The 20555-nt window shown below is 44.8% G+C and overlaps 1 protein-coding gene across 2 annotated transcripts; it reads left to right on the top strand.

Moving 5' to 3' along the window:
• The first annotated feature begins 795 nt into the window (after positions 1–795).
• On the top strand, positions 796–14094 carry PTGER4 (prostaglandin E receptor 4). Of its 2 annotated transcripts, XM_072824804.1 has the most exons (4): positions 796–920; positions 1226–1402; positions 1798–2731; positions 12161–14094. In XM_072824804.1, exons 3-4 carry the CDS (start codon positions 1847–1849, stop codon positions 12752–12754), a joined length of 1479 nt encoding a protein of 492 aa, XP_072680905.1. In that variant the 5' UTR covers positions 796–920; positions 1226–1402; positions 1798–1846; the 3' UTR covers positions 12755–14094. The 2 variants fall into 2 exon arrangements, with proteins under 2 accessions (XP_072680905.1, XP_072680906.1); XM_072824805.1 differs by having other exon boundaries at positions 843–1402.
• The last annotated feature ends 6461 nt before the right edge of the window (positions 14095–20555 follow it).

Here is a 20555-nt window from a genome sequence, read left to right as displayed (position 1 = left end):
CAGGAGTTCGTCGCGGAGGCAAGGACCGCGGAGTCCTCCCCTCGGGTGACCTGCGAGCCCCCGTCGCGCCCTCGGTCAGCCGGCGCGGCAAAGCCTTTGTGGGGCAAGTGTGCAACGGGAGCGCCCCGGGGCCAGGGCTCGGAGCTCGGCCCGCCCGCCCGGAGGAGGAGGAAGGTCCCGGCGCCCGCGCGGCACCTGCGGGTCACCTGTCCCCGCTGCCGCAGGGCTGCGCCGCCAGCGCCCGGGGATGCCCCGCGGAGCCAAGGCCGCACCCTGGGCGCCGCCGGCCGGCCGACCGCCTGCTTCCCGGGACGGGCCGCGAGCACTCGACACCCCGCGCGCCCCGCGGCCGCCCTCCCCCGCCGGGCACGCCTCGGCCCTCCCGCAGCCCCGCCCGCGCGCCCGCCCTCCCCACCCCGCGCCCCCGCGGCCGCGCGCACACACCTCGGCCGCCCCGAGGTGGGGTTCTAAGCAGGAGCCCCCCCGGCACCCAGAGGTGCAGACCCACGTGCAGCAGGTGCGAGACACAGCCCACTCGGAGCGGGAGGCAGTGGGGGAAGACGTGCCGGGTTCGCAGTCCGCCCCCCTGGACGCCCGGGGCGCGGCGGCCGGCAGGGCTCCCCCGGGGCGCACGGGGCCCACCTGCCCGGGGCGCGCGCCCACGTCTCCGCGACCCCGGCCCCGAGCAGGCGGGGCAAGCCGCGGGGAGCCGGCCCGCGCGCGCAGCCCGGAGCCCCGCCCCCAGCCGGCGCGCAGGCCCCGCCCCCTGCCCGGCAGCCAATGGGCGCCCGGGCCGCGCGCTGGGCGTCCCCGCCTCGGTCGGAGAAACTTGGAGCAGCAGAAAAGTTTGTACAGAGGCTGGAAGGGCGAGAGCAGAGCTGGGAAGCCGCGGCCGGGAGGGGGAAGATGAACGCAACCAGGTCAGAGCCTCAGGCCGAGGGCACCTCGAGCCGCGCCCGGGGCGTCGGAAGCAGCCTCCGCGGCAGCCGCCAGCCCCGATAGCTGCCCGGGGCCGAGGAGGGGGGCGGCCAGACGCCGGGCGGAGGCTCCGTGCCACCTGCGCGCGCGGCCCCACACCTGGGCGCCGGCCGCCCGGGGACCCGACCTGCGGGCTCGGTCGCGCCTCTGAGGGTGCGGGAGACAGGAGAAGGAGGAGGAAGGCCGAAGGACGAAGCCCGGGATCGGACTGCACTGACCCATCTCGCTGCCCTTCTGGTTCTCCCAGGTGTTCGAAAGCTTGCCACTGTGACCCCAGTTCCGGAAGCCTGGCAGCCACCGAGCCCCGGCTGTGACAGGGCAGAGGCTTGCCCGGCCCGCGCCGAGGCCGGGTTGAGGCGTGTCGTGGACGTCTGCGTCTTGACCCTGGGGGCCTCCGCGGCCGCCCCCGCCGCGGCCACCGCAGGTGAGAGGAGGGCTCGGGGGCCCCGGCCGAGGGCGGGCGGTGCGCTCCCGGGAGGAGCGAGTGAGAGCGAACCACTCACTCGTCCCTGGAGATGGGTCCTGTTCGTCTTGGCGGTGGGGAGCGTTGGGCGGGGGGAGGAGGAGAGAGCGGCGGCATCAACCGGCCGATCCCAAAGGCGGTGGGGTGGTGCTTCTGGAAGGACGTGTCCGGAGCCTGGGGATTTCGGTGGCCCAAGGTGGTAAGTGGCCACAAGCCACGACCCAGGATCCGGCTGTTCCTCTTTTTTTTTTTTTTTTTTTTTCTCATCACATCGTGTTTCTGGGGCGCGGGTCTGACCCCTTGCAAGTGGTCATTTCCGCTCACCGGTCTTTGCCTCCCCCCCCTCCTCCCCCCAGACCCAGCCTCGAACTCCATCCAAGGCCGCGCGTGCCCAGGGCCACCGCCATGTCCACTCCCGGGGCCAATGCGTCCGCCTCCTCCACCCCCGACCGTCCGAACAGCCCGGTGACCATCCCGGCGGTGATGTTCATCTTCGGGGTAGTGGGCAACCTGGTGGCCATCGTGGTGCTGTGCAAGTCGCGCAAGGAGCAGAAGGAGACGACCTTCTACACGTTGGTGTGCGGGCTGGCCGTCACCGACCTGCTGGGCACGTTGCTGGTGAGTCCGGTGACCATCGCCACGTACATGAAGGGCCAGTGGCCGGGAGGCGAGGCCCTCTGCGAGTACAGCACCTTCATCCTGCTCTTCTTCAGCCTGTCCGGCCTCAGCATCATCTGTGCCATGAGTATCGAGCGCTACCTGGCCATCAACCACGCCTACTTCTACAGCCACTACGTGGACAAGCGGCTGGCGGGCCTCACGCTCGTCGCGGTCTATGCGTCCAACGTGCTCTTCTGCGCGCTGCCCAACATGGGCCTGGGCAGCTCGCGGCTGCAGTACCCGGACACCTGGTGCTTCATCGACTGGACCACCAACGTGACGGCGCACGCCGCCTTCTCCTACATGTACGCGGGCTTCAGCTCCTTCCTCATTCTGGCCACGGTGCTGTGCAACGTGCTGGTGTGCGGCGCGCTGCTCCGCATGCACCGCCAGTTCATGCGCCGCACGTCGCTGGGCACGGAGCAGCACCCCGCGGCGGGCGCGCTCGCGGTGCCCTCCGCGCTCTGCCGCAGCCACCCGGCCGCCGCCGCCCCCTCCCCCGCGCTGCCGCGCCTCAGCGACTTTCGCCGCCGCCGGAGTTTCCGCGGGATAGCGGGCGCCGAGATCCAGATGGTCATCCTGCTCATCGCCACCTCCCTGGTGGTGCTCATCTGCTCCATCCCGCTCGTGGTGAGTGGCCGGGCGTGGGGCCCGTGCAGGCCCTGTCCCCCGCATCCACCCCCCTCCAGGTCGGGGTGGGATTCCGACACCCAGGGCAGGCCCAGCCTCCTCTAACGCCGCATCCCTAATGAGATGCAGCAGGTGCTTTTCTCCTGGGCCCCAGAGTTTCTTTCTCCGAAAGCCTCGTTTCCTTTCTCTCCCGGGACAGCCCCTACCCCCCTACCCCACACCCCACCCCCCGCTGCCTGACATTGGCCTTGAGCCTTCCGGGAACACCTGCCACTCTGTCAGATGTGGAGGGGAACCGCTGTAGCGTGACTGAGCCCCATCCTCCACCGAGAACCACAGATACCGGAAACTTTGCGGGGGGGCGGGGGGCGGTAGTGATCTCTCTTTGTTATACGCCATTCCTTAGGGCAGTGGGGTTTGGGTGCTTTGATTTATGTATGGGTTTTTTGGGGGGTTGGTTTGTTTTGGTAGATTATGTAGAAGTTTAGAGCTAGAGAGATTGGATGCGTTTGGGTCTAGTCTAACGCCCTCACGTTACACAGGGCGTGACTTGCTTAAAATAATCTAGCAGAACTACAGCGTCAGGCTAGATTCCCTGCTCTTTACCGTGCTCTGCCCTGGGGAGACCTCTCATTACACACGTGGGTCTCGATTCCTACTGGGGGACAGCCCAGAGTCGGGTTCCTTATTTCTTTCTTGGGACCGGGAAGCCAGGTTTCTCAAGGGGCCTCCTAAGGGCAGGCTGATGTACGTGGGTTATTGAATTCGAATTCTCAACAACTGTGAGAGGTACACTGCCATTCTAAAGGAGGAGAAGCTCTAGAGATGGTCGTCTCATTATTGCCAAGCTGAAACTCTGCAGCTTGTGATGAACCTCAGACCCACCTGACTCCAAACCCTGTTCATATAATATTACATCATGTCTCACTCCTAGAACATTTCTAATTTTGGCCTTTGTACAGTGTGTGCATCTGAGTTTTGGCACACTTCACTTTTTCACTTTTAGGACACCGCCTTCTTTAAAATTGCCTTTGGGTTAGCTTTTAAAATATTACAAGCAGAAAGGTTGAAAATGCACCTGGCTCTCTACTTTGCCTGTCATTAAGATGGAATGCACCAGAAACTGATGGACTCCTACGCATAATACTTCATCTAGAGTTTCTCTTGAAAGCAATAGGTTCTGAGTTTTTCCATCTCTCAAAACACTGCATTTCTAGATATGCTAAACTACCAACTCAAAAACAGAGGGCTTCTCTTCTGATGATTGGGAACAAGGGAAAAGAAATGTAATGAGCATGTGTTATACCCTTCTTTCTCTTACTAATACGGTCCAGGGATCTTTAATATAGAAATATTATATCTGATAAAAGTGAGTGTAAAACAAAAGGAACCTAGATGTGGCTAAGAGCCAGCGTACAGTAGCTTCTTGACAATTTGTATAAACAGAAATAAATATAATTGGCCAGAAGGGCCTTTAAACCATTCCAGGACCCAATATAATTTACCACATAAATATATTTTACTGTCTGTAATGGCAACTCAGAATAGAGTGAGATTTTGGAAGAAACAAGCCTGCTCCTGCTAGGGCTCCCTTCTCTGGCTGCTGCCTTCTGTTTTGCAGAACAGTAAATGACAAAGTGAGTGGCTGTTATGTACAGAACATCCACTTTAAGGAACTGAAGAATTAGAGCAAGAGGTTTAGCAACATACACATATTTTTAAAACAGGAAGGTAAGCATATGAAGCTCTTGATGATTGCACAGTGACAGGTGAATTGTTTTCTTGGACTGAAGTGGTAGTCCTGGCCCCTGTGGTGCAGAGCTATTTATCACAAGGCCTTTGAAGGTATTTGAGAAGCTAGAGACAAGGAACTATAGGAGCTATATTTCTAGCCTGCAAATTAGCCATATTTTAACTAGCGAATACTATCCGCTGTTAACATAAAGTCAGTAATGTGCAGTAGATACTAAGAAATTTTACTCTGAAAATTGAAACTGGCTCAGATAAGAAGGAATCACGTAGTAAAAGTACTCACATGCCCTTTTAAGTGATAAGGAATCATACAAGCCATAGTAGCTTCAGTGTAGTAGCCAGCCTTTAGTTCTGGCTAGCAAATTCTAATTTCAGAATCAGTTTAATTGTAAATTAATGATAAACAGTGAAGTCATTACACTACCCACCCACAGTTTGGCTGTTACTGGAAGAGTTAAAAGGGGAATTGACCCATAATTATAGTCTTCCTTGGCTTACTTCTACAGCTTTCTTGTGTTTTCATGTTTCTTATATTCCATTTGTAAATTAAGTTTAAAGTTTCTGAACCCTGACATTAAAGCAATCGGACCTATCTTCAGTTCCAAGGAAACTAATGAAGCACCTTTTTTACCTTTATCGATCAAGTTAGTTGCTAATCCTACTTGAGGAAAATCAAATCCTTCAAAACACTTAAAATGTGTTGGAAAGGCTAATAGAGCAAATAGAGTTTACTTGGAATTTCAGAAAGCTTGACATCGTGTATAAGGTTAACAAGCAGTCACTGAAAGGCAGCCAAATTTTGTCTTTTGGACACCAGGGAAGAAAAACTGGGGTGGCTCTTAGAGGGCACTTGATACCAAGTTTTATAGAAAAAAAGTAAATTTTGATTTGTTATCCAAAACACATGTCTCATAAATAGAGCTTGGAATGGAAACTTGGGAAAGCTTGGGAAATTAGTCGTAGATCTAAGAAAATGCTAAACTTGAGAAATTTTCTAAAATGAGTCATAATCAATGAAGGGAGAAGGTGTAAGGACATTCGACAACGTTACATGACAAAGATTTAGTGGGAAGGTGGTTCTTGTCATTTTGCCTATTCTTCTATATAAAACCAGTCTCTGGTTGTTTTTAAACACAGAAAAAGCTGAAGAAATGAGAGTCTGTGCTCGAGATAAATATAAGGGATTGAATTCTTCAGAAATATGCAAGCAAGACAGCCTCCTAAGGTCCCAGTGTTAAATACTGTAGCTAGATCAACTTCTGGTGCCCAGTTTTGCAGTTACTAATGTCAAGAGAACAATAAAATCAAATCTTGCACCTCAGGGCTAAACAGTTATGCTATAGGACTTGAAAAGGCATTTTTTTCCCCGTGCAGAAGCAAGCCGAGGCCCTGCATACTGCTTTACTTCCTTTTCTTATTTTCTTTCTCCTTACTCTGAAGTAACAAGTATTCATCTCTGTTAGGGGTAGAATGGCCAATTTGATTCATCTTCTGCCTCGGACAAGTAAAACACAGATCTTTAGGAAAATAACTTCCTGTGAGTGTTTATTTGGTTGTTTACTATAAACCAGTTGTCTCTATAAAGCCCTCAAGACATTGGATCAAGAAAGATTGATTATAGCGGAGGAAAACTGTGTTAATAGATACATTTTTGTTTACTGCAGGCAAACTGGAAGTGGAGTCCTAGGACAACTGATAGGATTTCAGATGAGCACAAATCATATTTAAAGGCGTAAGAATAATGCCATCAATTTGAGTACTCTTACAGCAGAACTTGAAGGATTTCATTATTTTTCAAATAAATTTGGCTAAGTTAAAAAAAAATAGCAATTCCTGAAAGCAGTGTTAGCCATAACCATGGAATCACAGACCTAGTGGTAGAAATGTTGAAAACTGCAGAGTTAGCACATCAAAGAAAGGTATTCCCATATCCAGCATCTCGTCTGAATCGTGAGGAAAGCAGGGCTAGCCTGTATTTTCACTCTGCTTCTCAGTTTTCTCAACTGTGGATGAGGAATCTATATCCTTCTGCAACTTGCTGGGGGAGGGGGCTGGGGTGTCTTCGTCTCGTGGACTTCTGTGCTTTACTGACCTGTCAAAGCTTGGTTTTATGGAACATCTACTGACAAGATTCTCTCCCCATCCCCCCAGAGATGAAGTGATTAAAGTCAGAGTTCAAAACAAAACAAAACAAAACACAACACTTCAGAAATACATTTTCAATATAGAGACTGACCTGTAGAGATTAAGTAATTTGCCTGCAGGAAATGGCTAGTTAGTGACCCAGAGGGAAGAACGGAGCCACACAGGCAAGAACTCTTTCCACTCTCTTTTATTTAAAGATTTTTTTTTGTCATTAAAAAAAAAAGTAGTAAGAATTTCTAGTAACAGCTGTGTCAATTTTGGATTCTTTACAGGGCAATTAGATAACTGAACACACACAGATAATTCCATTTATGTTCTTGGAACAGAACACATAGCACACACAAATCCCACTCCAGGATCTTGTCATTTACTGGAAAGTGTTTGTACTTTGACAGTCAGTTACTAAATCAGTCCAATCAAAATTTCAACGTTCTTTTTCAATTAGACATTCCCTGCTAACAGGTTTTTCTTACATAGGAAGTACATGTTTTTGATACCAAATCATCACCTCAAAGCTACTTCTAAGCTGTGGTTTTGAAATTACTCATATATTCCACAGTAGCCAAACTTCCACATACGGGTTACCAAAAAAGTGAGGACAGCAGACATATATGTTATGTGCTAGGCATGGTACGAAGCACTTTCATAATTTGTACATTAATTAGAAGGAGCAGAGCCAGGATTTGAACAGAGATACGTTTGATTCAGAGTTGTACATGTACGTCTACAACACACAACCTCCCTGTAGCTCTCCTGTCATCACACCTAGTTTTGAATTTATCATATTTTCTCCAAGTTATGTTCCAATGTTCCTGAATCCGCATCATCTTCGAGAAGTTTAAGATATTGTGATGCCTGCCGATATCAAAGTTAAACCACATGCATACATCTGCAGCTCCTAAAAAAATATTCACTTTTAAAATTGCAAGAGAGTATATATGGTTTTGGTATCCAGTGTGCTGTTTTAAGGTGTCTTTTTCCCCTGATGCAGAGGTGGTCTCGTCAGGAACACTCTTCTTCCAACCCTGAAAACTGCCTGAACATGTTTATTTGTGAAGCATATAAGGCCTGTTGGACAGGAATTCCAGAAAAGTGCTTTCACCTCCCCATTTGACACTGGAGTACTGCTGTCGATATTCCCATCTTAATCTGGACTGTCCCCTGCTTTGGGGAGAGCAAACCAAGTAACCTTTAAAATGAGGCAGAGATTGCTAAACTTTTTCAAGCATTATGGAGTGCATGGAGCTTTTGTTCATTTTTGTCTTTTTCTCCACCTCAAGTCCATCTCCAATGAGTACATGCTACAAAGGAAAACTGGTTTGTCTTGATTTTCTTTTTCAAATAATTTGACCAACTTTTGAGACTGTTTTTATCTGAACTTGAAATGTTGCTTTTCATACTCCTCTTTATTGCTATCCTGTGGGCTCCCCTTTGCTTAAATGACATTAAATAGCCAGGCTCAGTGGCTTATATTAATTGTAAGCTTGCACACACACGCCCCCACCCATGGAACTCTACAATAGGGCTTCCTTCATTCCCTTGGACACTAGTCAAAATCAACTACGGCTGTGGATGAAGTGAGACACAGATTGATGTGATGCTTTCCTTTCTTCTTGTCACCTTTGATTACTAAAGCCCATTATTATTTTTTACAACACTCTGGCTTTTCTAAAACGTCATAGAGATTTTAAAATAAAATGCTAACTCCTAATACATTTCCGGCAAATAGCTACAAATTTAATTCCTTTTATATCCATTACAACTGTTCAAAAATTTTCCTCCTTTCAGTACTAACCATGTTTCCTTTGAGGAAGTGGTGGGAGAGGCAACCAGCAGCAAAAGATTTCAATGTTAAAAATCTCAGAAATGTGCAAAGTTCAGACTTAACTAGGATTCTGTTCCGAAAGAGGGTCTTAGAGATGGCTCTGCAAGCTGCTGCTTAGGGGAGAGCCTGTGGACCCAAACCTCCCAGGTGGAGCAACACTGCCACCCAGAGGCTGTCACAAGTTCTCCCAGACCCTGCCTAGGTTTTTTTCCTGAAGACATGCACAGGGAAGGCCTGGTGCTAACAGATTTAAGTCCATTATTTTTTTTTTCATCTTTAGGAACGTAGTATGTCATGTGAATAATATATAAACCCCATGCTTTTTGCCAGTAATTCCATTGTCAGGAAATTATTCTTAAACAGAAAGGCAGCCAGATTGTAGGACAGAAAGAGCAACATGGAAGTCATCCAGAGACCTGGGTCTCAGACCAGAATCAGCCACCAACAGGGTGGCTTGATACGTTCTCAAAGCCTTCAGGTCTTGGTAACACTTCACCTGAACAAAGGCCCATAGACCGGAGGGCATCTCTCAGTGCCCAAACATAGCTCAGGGCCTCAATAAAGATTATAGAAAGGGGGCACCTGGGTGGCTCAGTCCATTAAGCATCTACTTTTGGCTCAGGTCATGATCCCAGAGTCCTGGGATCGAGTTCCACATCCAGCTCCCTGCTCAGTGGAGAGCCTGCTTCTCTCTCTCCCTCTGTTTACCCCCTGCGTGCATGTGCGCTTTCTCTCTCTCTCCCTCTCTCTCTCTCCCTCCCTCCCTCCCTCCCTCTCTCTCTAATAAATAAAATCTTTTTAAAAAAGATTATGGCAAGAAGAAACCAAAATGCTTTGTTTCACTAGTATTTCTTAGGAAAGGACTATAGACCTGTAGCTGATCAAGGTCTGAATTCCCGCTAAGGAAGAAATAGAAATATGGTTACAACTCACTGATATAGTTTCATCTACAAACAAGTTTCTCATGAGTTGAGTTTTGCAGATTAATGCAATTTATTTCTTTAAACATCTTAAACTTATTTTATCTAAACTGTTAGAAATCTTTCTGAAATATCCCATCTCTTTCATGGTGATTCATATATCATGAATATTACTTATTATACCGCATGGTAAAGTAGCACTGTCCTCAAGTCTTGTTAAAGTTAGAGATAGTGGCCCCTAGTTATATGGCTCCAGCTCTGTTTTTGTGAGTTTTTTCTCCTTACGGTTTTTATGCATCCTCCTTGGCTGAGACTTCCCTCTTACTTCTCCCTAACCTAAAGTAATTACTAAGGGCAAGTAATAATTATTAAATAATTGCTAAAGACAGAGGTCAGTTATCTTAGAACCACTTTTTATATGAAGTGAGATTTTTATATAAAAGATCCTAGTGGAATTACAAGTAAGATCTAGACAATAATAACAATACTCTAAGAGTAAATTTAAGAGTGTACATTTAGCAAGTGCTTTTTCCTCTAAGGAACAAACTGTAGTCGTCTTTAAGTTTATATATATTCATGCTCTCTTCATTACGTCATTTGAAGTTCCCAGAAGTTGGCATTTGTTAGAATGAAATATATTTCATTAGAATATATTTATACAAATAAATATATTTATTTATCAATAAATATAATTTCATTCTTCCATGATTTTACACTTGGAATTACCTCTATTTGAAATGCTATGTCCCGGGGATCCTTAGGTGGCTCAGCGGTTTAGTACCTGCCTTCAGTCCAGGGTGTGATCCTGGAGTCCCGGGATCAAGTCCTACATTGGGCTCCCTGCATGGAGCCTGCTTCTCCCTCTGCCTGTGTCTCTGCCTCTCTCTCAGTCTGTGTCTCTCATGAATAAATAAAAAAATATTTTTTTTAAAAAAAGAAATGCTATGTCCCTCCTTCAAAATTTAGCAAACTCTCCTTTATCCATCAAAAACTCTAGGCTAGCCTCCTCCCCCCACAGGAGACACCCTCTAATGCCCTCCCCTCCTGCTCTGGGGTAGGCGAGCCCACTTATGCACCTCTCCCGTTTCCGTTCATCTCCCTGCAGTCACAGCTGGTCTTCCTTCCTGTCTTCTGTGCTGTAGGTTACTCCCTGCCTTCGAGAAGTTTGTGGTATTTAATGCAACTTTTTGTGGCCAGACCTATGGCAACGCCTAACACACAATAAATGCCTGTTATTAAATGATTAAATGCATGGAAGAATATGAGTAAATAAGTGATTATAATAACAAAATTTGTGAACCGCCAAAAATAAGACAGCACACAGGTTGTTAGGTCGTCCTTGCATCTCCTTCATTTATGCCTACCCATCCATGGTGGGCTGGCAGATGTGCCCTTTGCCATAAATAGCTCAAATTGCAGTAGAACGAGCCTGTCTTCTCTACTGGTCTGCGCAGAGGCGTTTTCAGCACTTGGCTCGAATGCTATGTAGACACAAAGGAGGGACTGATTCTTTATTCCTTTCCCTTTTTTTTTTTTTTTTTTTTGAGATTTTATTTATTTATTTGAGAGAGAGAGATACAAGCAGGGGAAGCAGCAGGCTTCCTGCTGAGCAGACCTGAGCCAAAGGCAGGCACTTCACTGACTTGAGCCACCCAGGCGCCCCAGGAGGGAATGATTCTGACGGGAGTTTTGGGGGAGGATTGACCTAATGGTGGTTATTGAGCAAAACTACAGTTTGCAAGCAGCAAGGAGCCACTGAAAGTTTAGCAGTTGAGTAGCCCAATCAGATCTGCTTTCTAGAAAGAATCCTTTGGTGGCAGTTTGGAGGACGGATTGGAGAGGAGAGGAATTGGAGGTGGGAAAACAACTTGGGTGGCTGATACAGTAATTCACGTGAGAAAATGCAGTACAAGGGAAAGACAAAGGTCAGGAAATACAGAGGTCAGGACAGAAATGCAGGGCAGGGGGAAAGATTGGAAGAGGTTTTTGAGGGAAGAATTGGTAATACTAGAGGATTATTATTATAATTGGTAAAACGGACTGTATAGAGGAAATAGAAACTATTCTCTGGTCATTCTGGATGATAGGAGATTCAGCTAGTGGTTTGAAAGTTTCCAATGGACTTTATTTTTTTTTTAAGATTTTATTTATTTATGAGAGAGAGAGAGAGAGAGAGAGGCAGAAACAAAGGCAGAGGGAGCCTGACGTGGGACTCCATCCTGGGTCCCCAGGATCACGCCCTGGGCTGAAGGCAGCGCTAAAACGCTGAGCCACCCGGGCTGCCCACCAATGGACTTTATAATAAAGAAACCTGTGGACTTTTCTGTGATCATTGGATGGTTAGTTGACTTAAAGAATGGGTCTCATTTATATAAAAAGGCAGCTTGAATAAGGGAAATCAGTGACCATGGATGGAGGGAAGATACTTCATTGAATAACAAAAACTTAAAAGCACTCACAGAAATGAAGTTAATAAAATGTTTCTCAAGGAACTTCATGCATGTGTTGCCTGTACATACACTGCATTTTTGTAAACCATCCCTGATCTAAGGAAGACACCCATAAGGTAGTTTACAGAAATATTAATGTTACACGAACTCAAAACAAATGTGATTGTGCAATTGCAATTACCGGTTTCTCTGAGGCTTGTTGTGTAAGCTGCTCTTTCTTGGCACTTAATAACAGAAAAGAGGGCAGCTAGCTAATGTTATTAGGTTAGACACTGATGCAAATATTTCCCCAGTGGATTAATGACAAAATCTAAACGTGGGCATCTCATTTATGCAGGTACGGGTGTTCATCAACCAGTTATATCAGCCACGTTTGGTGAAAGAAATCAGCAAAAACCCAGACTTGCAGGCCATCCGAATTGCTGCTGTGAACCCTATCCTGGACCCCTGGATATACATCCTTCTGCGGAAGACCGTGCTCAGCAAAGCAATAGAGAAGATTAAATGCCTCTTCTGCCGCATCGGCGGGTCCCGCAGAGACCGCTCGGGACAGCACTGCTCAGAGAGCAGAAGGACATCCTCTGCCATGTCCGGCCACTCTCGCTCCTTCCTCTCCCGGGAGCTGAAGGAGACCAGCAGCACATCTCAGACCCTCCTCTACATGCCCGACCTCAGCGAAAACGGGCTTGGAGGCAGGAATCTGCTTCCCGGTGTCCCTGGCATGGGCCTGCCCCAGGCAGACACCACCTCCCTGAGGACTTTGCGAATATCCGAGACCTCGGACTCCTCCCAGGGGCAGGATTCAGAGAGTGTTTTATTGGTGGACGAGGTTGGTGGAAGCAGCCACCAGTCTGGCCCTGGCCCAAAGGGGAACTCTCTGCAAGTCACTTTTCCCAATGAAACACTGAACTTATCAGAGAAATGTATATAGTAGCTAAGGAAGGAAATACAGCACTATTTCTGGAAGCATATAAAATCCTGTGCAATAGACACATAAATGAGGTGTTTGGCTGTGCTCAGAAGGGCTGTTTTGTCCTTCAACTCACATTAAAGAACATCTGGGCTCTCTAGCACTTTTCAAACAATCAAGTTGATTCATACGGGAACCCATGGTCTGAAGCGCATTGGTTGTCACTTCACTATGACACAGGATTTCTGTCACCACTTGATGGCTGGGAAGGCCTACCCTCAGTTTTTCTACTTGATAGGAGGATGGCATAAGTTTTGCTATTTTCATAACATCCAGAGCTTTTTATCTGGCACACAGCAGCAGGCCAGGTACAGAAGGGCTCTATTCCAATAAACTATGAGGACTGATCTTGTGATTTAAGTGTCTCACTAAAGCATGAAATGTGAATTTTATTGTTGTAAATATGACTTAAGGTATTTAAAGTATTTTCTTCTCTGTGAGAAGGTTTATTGTTAATACAAGGTATAATAAAATTATGGTAACCCTCTTCTTCCCAGTATAACCAGCTGAAGTTGCAGATGTTAGATTTTTTTCATAAACAAGGTCAGGCCAAAATGTGGAAAATATACAATGAGACTCATAGCTATAAAACAGATATAAATTTTTAAAAGAAAGAGTTTAGTATTATAAAAGGAATAAAGCAAAATACTATTTTAAGACATGAAGACTATAGTCCAAAATATTAAAGTTCTTTCCAAGCTATGTATTATAATACATAGTGAAAAATTTTTAGTGATGCTACATGTATTCAGAAAACTGTGATTTCAGGAGAAGCTAACCGCTGGTAAATATTTTCTACTTTCCTCCCCACTGATACTTTTTAAAATATGACAAATTTTAAAAAGTCTTAAATAACCCATAATTGAAGTGTGTAATATAAAAGAAGTCTAAGCAACTTGTTTTCCCTCTTAAACTGTTCATAGTTTTACTTTCCTAAGGAATGATCTAGAATATCCTTTAAAATGTAAGAGGAAGAAGGCACATTGCCCCATGAAGGCCTTTATGATGAGATGTGGAAGTATCACAGATGCCATAGGAGTTTAACAACATTAGGAAATTGGACACATGAGGATAACCTTCTAGCAGTTTTGTGTAACACCCAGTGATGCTGTACACATTTGAAGGACCTTTCTCAAGGAACTACTAAGCATGTTTTGTTGCTTAAAGTGTTTTTGTGAATTGCTTGGTTGTAATTAAATTCTGAGCCTGGTAGTTGATACAGTTTTAAGAAGCAGTTGTACCAACTGAAATTATTTTGGAGATTATAATAAATAAATACACTCAGTCTGAGTTCCATATCATCAGTTTTGGAAAACTTGTGTGATTTTTTTGTTGTTGTTTCAGGTCATCATCTACATCCTTTTAAATTGGAATATTTACATTGTTTTACTTTGAAGTAATGTCAAATTTATAGAAAAGTTACAATAGTACAAAGTCTTGGATCCACTTAGTGGAGAATGATATTTAGAAAGCAAGATCAGGGTGTAAGGTGTACTCAAAATCACATTTGTATGGTGGAGGAGAGTACAGGGGAGACCAAATTATGCCTAACTCACTGCATGTGGAGAACCCAAAGATCACAATCCACATAAGCTTGTGGTCCTTTCGACTTGTAAATTCTCTGAATCAGTACTTTTCCAGACTTGATCATGCACCAGAGTCATCTGGAGAGCTTGTGAGAACAGTTTCCGATTCTGTATGTCTGGCGTGTATACACTTCTAAAGTTCCTAGGTGATTCCGATGGTACCAGTATGAGGACACATTCAGAGTAATCCCTGGGAATGAGGTTGTGATTGGCCATTTGCAAGTTTTTAAAGATCTCTTTGGATGATGTCAGAAAAACAGGACTAGCATCTTTACAGACCTGAAGGCACAGTGATTCTCGGTTAAGATTGAGGCAGCTTAGAAAAGGAGCTTCTGGCCCAAGCCTGAGATGCTCTATTTTACCAGGCTAACCGATGCCTAAGAAACAACATTTTCAGAGAATATTTTACCTGTGAAAGAGGCTTTCATTTTTCTCCCATGTATACGGGCAATGAGAATCCCTGGATTTGTATATAAATGAAATACAGATATCATAATATACTGCATATACTTTATGTCACCTGTGTTAATGGAGGAAAAACAAAGCCTCATTCACAAGTTAACATTACTCCTACTCAAAACATAGTCTCACTCATACTTCACTTCAGGTTCACCATCCAGAATACGGATTCTGGCTTATTTAATTAAAATAAAATCCACATATTATAAAGTTTGCCTCCTATTTAGTATGTTCACAGAATGCAACCATATACCTGGCCATCCGCAGTCACTCCACATTCTCCCTTCTCCTTAACACCTGAAAACCACTTTATGGATTCTCCTCTTCTGGACATAAATGGAATCCTACAATATGTGGCCTTCAATATCAGGCTTTTTTCACTTAGCATAATATTTTCAAGGTTCATCCATGTTGTAGCATGAATCAATGCTTCATTTCCTTTTTATGGCTGAATAATACTTCTGTATTTCCTTTTTTAAAAAAATATTTCTGTATATCTGATAGTAGCATTTGTATACAAGTTTTTATGTGAACATGTTTTCAGTTCTCTATATACTTGGGAATAAAATTGCTGGGTCATGTTAACTATGTTTAATTTTTTGAGGAACTGCCAAACTGTTTTCCCAAGTGCCTTCCACCATTTTACAGTCCCACCAGCAACGTACAAGAGTTTCGATTTCTCCATATCCTCATCAATATGTATTACTGTCTTTTTTGGTTATAGCCATTCTAATGGATATGAAGTGGTACCTCAGTGATTTTGATTTGCATTTCCCTAGTGACCAATGATATTGAGAATCTTTGTACATGCTTACTGACCATTTGTAATTTTCTCTAGAGAAATGTCTATTCTAATCCTTTGTGCATTTTTATCTTTTATTTTTATTTTTTTTTAAGATTTTATTTATCAGAAGGAGAAGCAGAAGGAAAAGCAGACTCCCCTGTGGGGAGCCCGATGAGGGAATCGGTCTCAGGACCCTGGCATCACAACCTGAGCCGAAGGCAGTCACTCAACCACTGAACCACCTATGTGCCCCAAACCCTTAGAGCATTTTTAAATTGCATTATATGTCCATATTAGTTTGTTAGGGTTACCATAACAAAATACCACAGACTATGTGGCTTTAAGCAGAAATCTATTTTCTCACAGTTCTGGAGGCCGGAGGTCTAAGATCAAGGTGCTGACAAGGCTTGGCTTATATCCTAAGGCCTCTCTCCTTGCCTTGACATGGCCATTTTCTAGCTCTGCTGTCACATGGCCTCCTCTCTGTGTATCTGCTTCCCTGATGTCTCTTTTCTTATAAAGACACTACTCATGCTAGATTAGGGCCAACCGTTATGACTTTGCTTAACCTGAATTATCTCCTCAAAGACCCTACTTCCAACTACAGTTACATGGGGTCAGGGAGAGGGCTTTACCATATAAATTCCAAGGAGATATATATAATTCAGTCCATGACAATGGCTTTTGATTGTTGATTCTGGCTTTTTTTTTTTTTTTTTTATTCATGAGATAAGATGAGAGAGATGCAGAGACATAGGCAAAGGGAGAAAGGCTCCTTGCAGGGAGCCCAATGCGGGACTAGATCCCAGGACCCCAGGATCACGACCTGAGCCAAAGGCAGACGCTCAACCACTGAGCCATCCAGGCATCCCTGAGTCTGGTTTATTAAAAGAACAGCCAAGGAAGAAAAACTTCAGCAGTGTTTGTCATCCATTCCACATCTATCTATAAAACGTACCAGCTATGTTATATGAAGACAGTTTCTTGCAGGAAACTTGTTCCCAAACATCTAGAGCTTCAAACTTTCAATGAAAGAAAGTTCTGGTTTTCTCACTGGCTGGTGTTAAACTCTACCTGGTCCCGATAGGACACAGCAGACAGAAAGATAATCTTAACTCCAACTCCTAGTCTTTAAGACAATCTAACCAACAAGTCAAGTGTGTTAGGGAAGACTGTGAGATTGGTAAAGCCATTAAAGTAGTACCTTGATGAGAAAACCATGGAATATAAAAGTCCTTTACCAAAGTACAGCTACCCTCTCCATGAGTTTCTTACTGGGGTCATAAACACAAAAGCATGGGAAAACCAAGGCATTGTAACTGTAAGCTATGGCTTTGGCCTTAAGTTTAATGCAGAGCTATCTGCATGATATGAGACATTTTCCCTAAACTATAGGCACTCTTCACTTTCCCAGAGTTTGCATTACATCACTTTGCTTCTACAAAACACCTACATTAGTATCTGTTTTCACTAACCAAAAGAAATCCAAAGAAGATCTTGGCTTTTGCCAAAAAGGGTGAAAAGCAAAAATAGCACTCAGCATTGGTTTTGTCTTGAGCCATTATAGAGGCGCGCAACCCTGAGCAATGATGGTGGCCCACAAGCCTGCCCCAGGACCCATGCTCAGCATCTCACCACCAAGCTGCCAGAGCTTGAACCATGTCTGTGAGTATCTTTGCTTTATCTGGAGTTCTTGTGTGCATTCTTTGGCAAAATGTGTCCAAAGATTATATATATACACAAGGGGCCCTAGTGGGGAGCCTTCGGGAAGAGGCTGGTCCCTTAGGGCCCTGGCTCTGAGCGTCCTGGCAGCTTGGGCCCTCTCTGCCCCCCTGTCCCCACTCTCCCTGGGGTTTCCTCCCGGAACCACAGAGCCTGCTGCATTTGCCTGCCCGCTGCCCTGCTTGGCGCCTACCCCGGTGACCCACCCCCTGCACCCCAGTCATTTCATCCCTGCTGACTGTGTGGCCTGGGGATTGGAGTGGGGCTCTCTCATGGTGACATGTTTACAGCTGGGTGTGACTCAGTAAAGTGGATTTTTTTCTTTTTTTTAAATTTTTTTAATTAATTTTTTTATTTATTTATGATAGAGAGAGAGAGAGAGAGAGAGAGAGAGGCAGAGACACAGGCAGAGGGAGAAGCAGGCCCCATGCACCAGGAGCCCGATGTGAGATTCGATCCGGGGTCTCCAGGATAGCGCCCTGGGCCAAAGGCAGGCGCCAAACCGCTGCGCCACCTAGGGATCCCTAAAGTGGACTTTTTTCAAAAAAAAAAAAAACTTTATATATATATAAAGTCTAAGAGAGCTTATTTTGGGAGTTTGAGAAAACTCAAAATTTTTTCCATATAAATTAATGGTAATTGCTTCTTTACTTGACACCATTTCAACTTATGAAAGGTTCAATAGTAATGATCTCCTTTCAGATGGCAGTGAACCTCTCCTTGTAATAGCTTCAGAACAAAACAAACTGGGAAGTGTGCTCTCTTCCACTGCTCTCCCCACCACCTTCAAATGTAAATCTGAGCTGCTCCAATACGATCGATCGCAAGGTGGCTCTCCAGGTACACAAGAAATGGAATCAGAGAGAAACAGCCTCACCGCAAAAGAGAACATTTGACCCTGTTGTTTGGCATGGTGCTGTCTTGGGTCACACCTGGGGCTTTAGTTGAAGGCTGGTAGCATTTTGGAGAAAAAAAAAGAAGGATAGCTGGGGCCTCTTAGCCTTATATCAATATCAATGTCTCTACCATTCATTCATTATCTTATCCTTACCTTTCTAGGTCATCCATCCACAGCTTGGGAGATAAAAGAAGAGTACATCAAATATTCCTATGTCCAAAAAAAACTGTTAACCATGGCAAGTCCATGCACTAAATCTGAACAATTAGGTCATTATTTCCTTTTGATAAGGGTTGAAACAAGATTCAATGCAAGGAAGATGCAAAGAGCATTCTGAAAGCAAGAGCTCAAAGCAAAAGCTCTGTAGCCAACCAAGAGGATGTGCAACCAGACTGAAGCAGGAGAGGGGGCTCTAGAATCTCTCTAAAGTTAAAAAAAAACTTTGACAGGGCAACCCTCTCAGGTCTCCTCCCTCTTTGGGAGCTTTGTATTATCACTCAATAAACTTTGTTTTGCTGCTCCCACCCACAAAAAAATTTGACAGACTACTTAATGTTTGGTAATACTGACAGTAGTATTACATTTCTATTAGATAGTCAAGGGAAAAATTAGTAATATATATATAAAGCTACAGAACAACAAAAGCAATTATTGACTCCAAGAGAAACAAAGTACAAAAAAGGTAAACTAATATATACGAGATGACACTAACTACGTGTAATAATTACCTAGTCCTATTAAATCACGAACATAGATTGAAGCCAAAATTATAATCAATTTTACTGGGAATGGAGGCAGGAGTCATAAATAAATATATCAGGGGAATGTAAGAGAGCTAAATCAATTCATCTATAGCACAAAATCAAGTTCATGTCATAAATTTCTAAAAATTAAATCACAACTAGAGAGGCTGCTTTTAGGCAACAGGCTGGAGCAGCAGAAATAAGCAAGGCAAAAGGGCCCACAGTGACCACCACGCTGACACCAACAGACTCACGAAGTTGTAGACCCACACTGACCAACAGGCTCTTTACAACTAGACACAGTTCCTAAGGTTACCAAAAAAGAGAAAGTTCTGCACAACCCCCATAGCCCTCACCCAGCTGTACATAGGTGGCCTGTCACCGCCGTGGCCCAGGACACTGTCTCTTCTTTGCTGTCCTCCTGGCTGCTTTCTGGCAGTGTACTCAATACACTTCTTTCACCACCCATGCCATAGGCCCCCAACTCAATCGGGACACCCCACAGCAATGATAGACACCAATCCAATTTGTAAAGATTTTATAGTCTAAAAATACCAAGTATGCTTTTGAGATTCTCATACACTGTTAGTGAGGTATAAAATTGATATAATCATTTTGAAAAAATGAACTTGGCACTATCTTCTGAAGTTGAGGTGTGTACAACACCACCAGTATGAATAATAAGTGGAGGGATTGAAACATATCAAATATGTCTCAATGCCTGACTTCACAATGATACCAAAACAAGATGAAATACCTCACTAGTCACCTTTGGAGGACACTAAGGAACAAACATCTTATTTTAAAAAGTGCTAAATAAAGGGAAAGAACAAAGCCTCCACTAAATAGACTACCTTTACTACATAAATTGTTTCCCAAGGTCATAAAATAGTTGATGAGGGGAAGTTTGGTTTTTTTTTTAAAAGAAGTTTTCTAGGGATGCCTGGGTGGCTCAGTGGTTGAGTGCCTGCCTTTGGCCCAGGGAGTGATCTTGGAGTCCCAGGATCAAGTCCCACATCGGGCTCCCTGCATGGAACCTGCCTCTCTCTCTCTCTCTCTGCCTATGTCTCTGCTTTTGTGTGTGTCTCTCATGAATAAATAAATAAAATCTTAAAAAAAAAAAAAAGGAAAAGAAAGAAAGAAAAAAAAAAAGAAAGCTGAATGGCCATTCGCCTGTGTGGGGAGCATTACATATTTAAAAAAAAATGTTTTCTAGCACGAAAAGACTAACAACTAACAACACTTTTTAGATGCTAGTAAAATAACAGATCTAGGCAATGATAGTCCATGGCTACTGATACTATAGAGACATCAGAAATATTTTACTTCTGGTCTAAGGACCCAAAGACACCTATAATGTATTCTTGCCCAAAAATCGAACAATCCTGATAAATTGATAGGAAATGTAAATATAAAGGAACATTAATGACATTAGGTGGGATGCAATAAACAAAGCACAAAATGTAGAAAATTCTTAAGGACAAATGATTTTGTTCCTTGAAAAATAAATTGCAAGGAAAAAAAAGGAAGGGGAACCTATATGATAAAAGTTTAAGAGGGGCTCTTGGGT

The sequence above is a fragment of the Canis lupus genome, chromosome 4 (assembly GCF_048164855.1).
Source record: "Canis lupus baileyi chromosome 4, mCanLup2.hap1, whole genome shotgun sequence".
Taxonomy (NCBI): Eukaryota; Metazoa; Chordata; class Mammalia; order Carnivora; family Canidae; genus Canis; species Canis lupus.
Note: the sequence above shows the minus strand (reverse complement) of the source record. Positions and strands in the feature narration are given on the sequence as shown.

Excerpts from the sequence above, each read along its gene's own strand:
- PTGER4 (XM_072824804.1), top strand. The coding sequence starts at position 1,847 with ATGTCCACTCCCGGGGCCAATGCGTCCGCCTCCTCCACCCCCGACCGT. Across the intron at positions 2,732-12,160 it reads TCTGCTCCATCCCGCTCGTG|GTACGGGTGTTCATCAACCA; the intron begins GTGAGTGGCCGG and ends TCATTTATGCAG.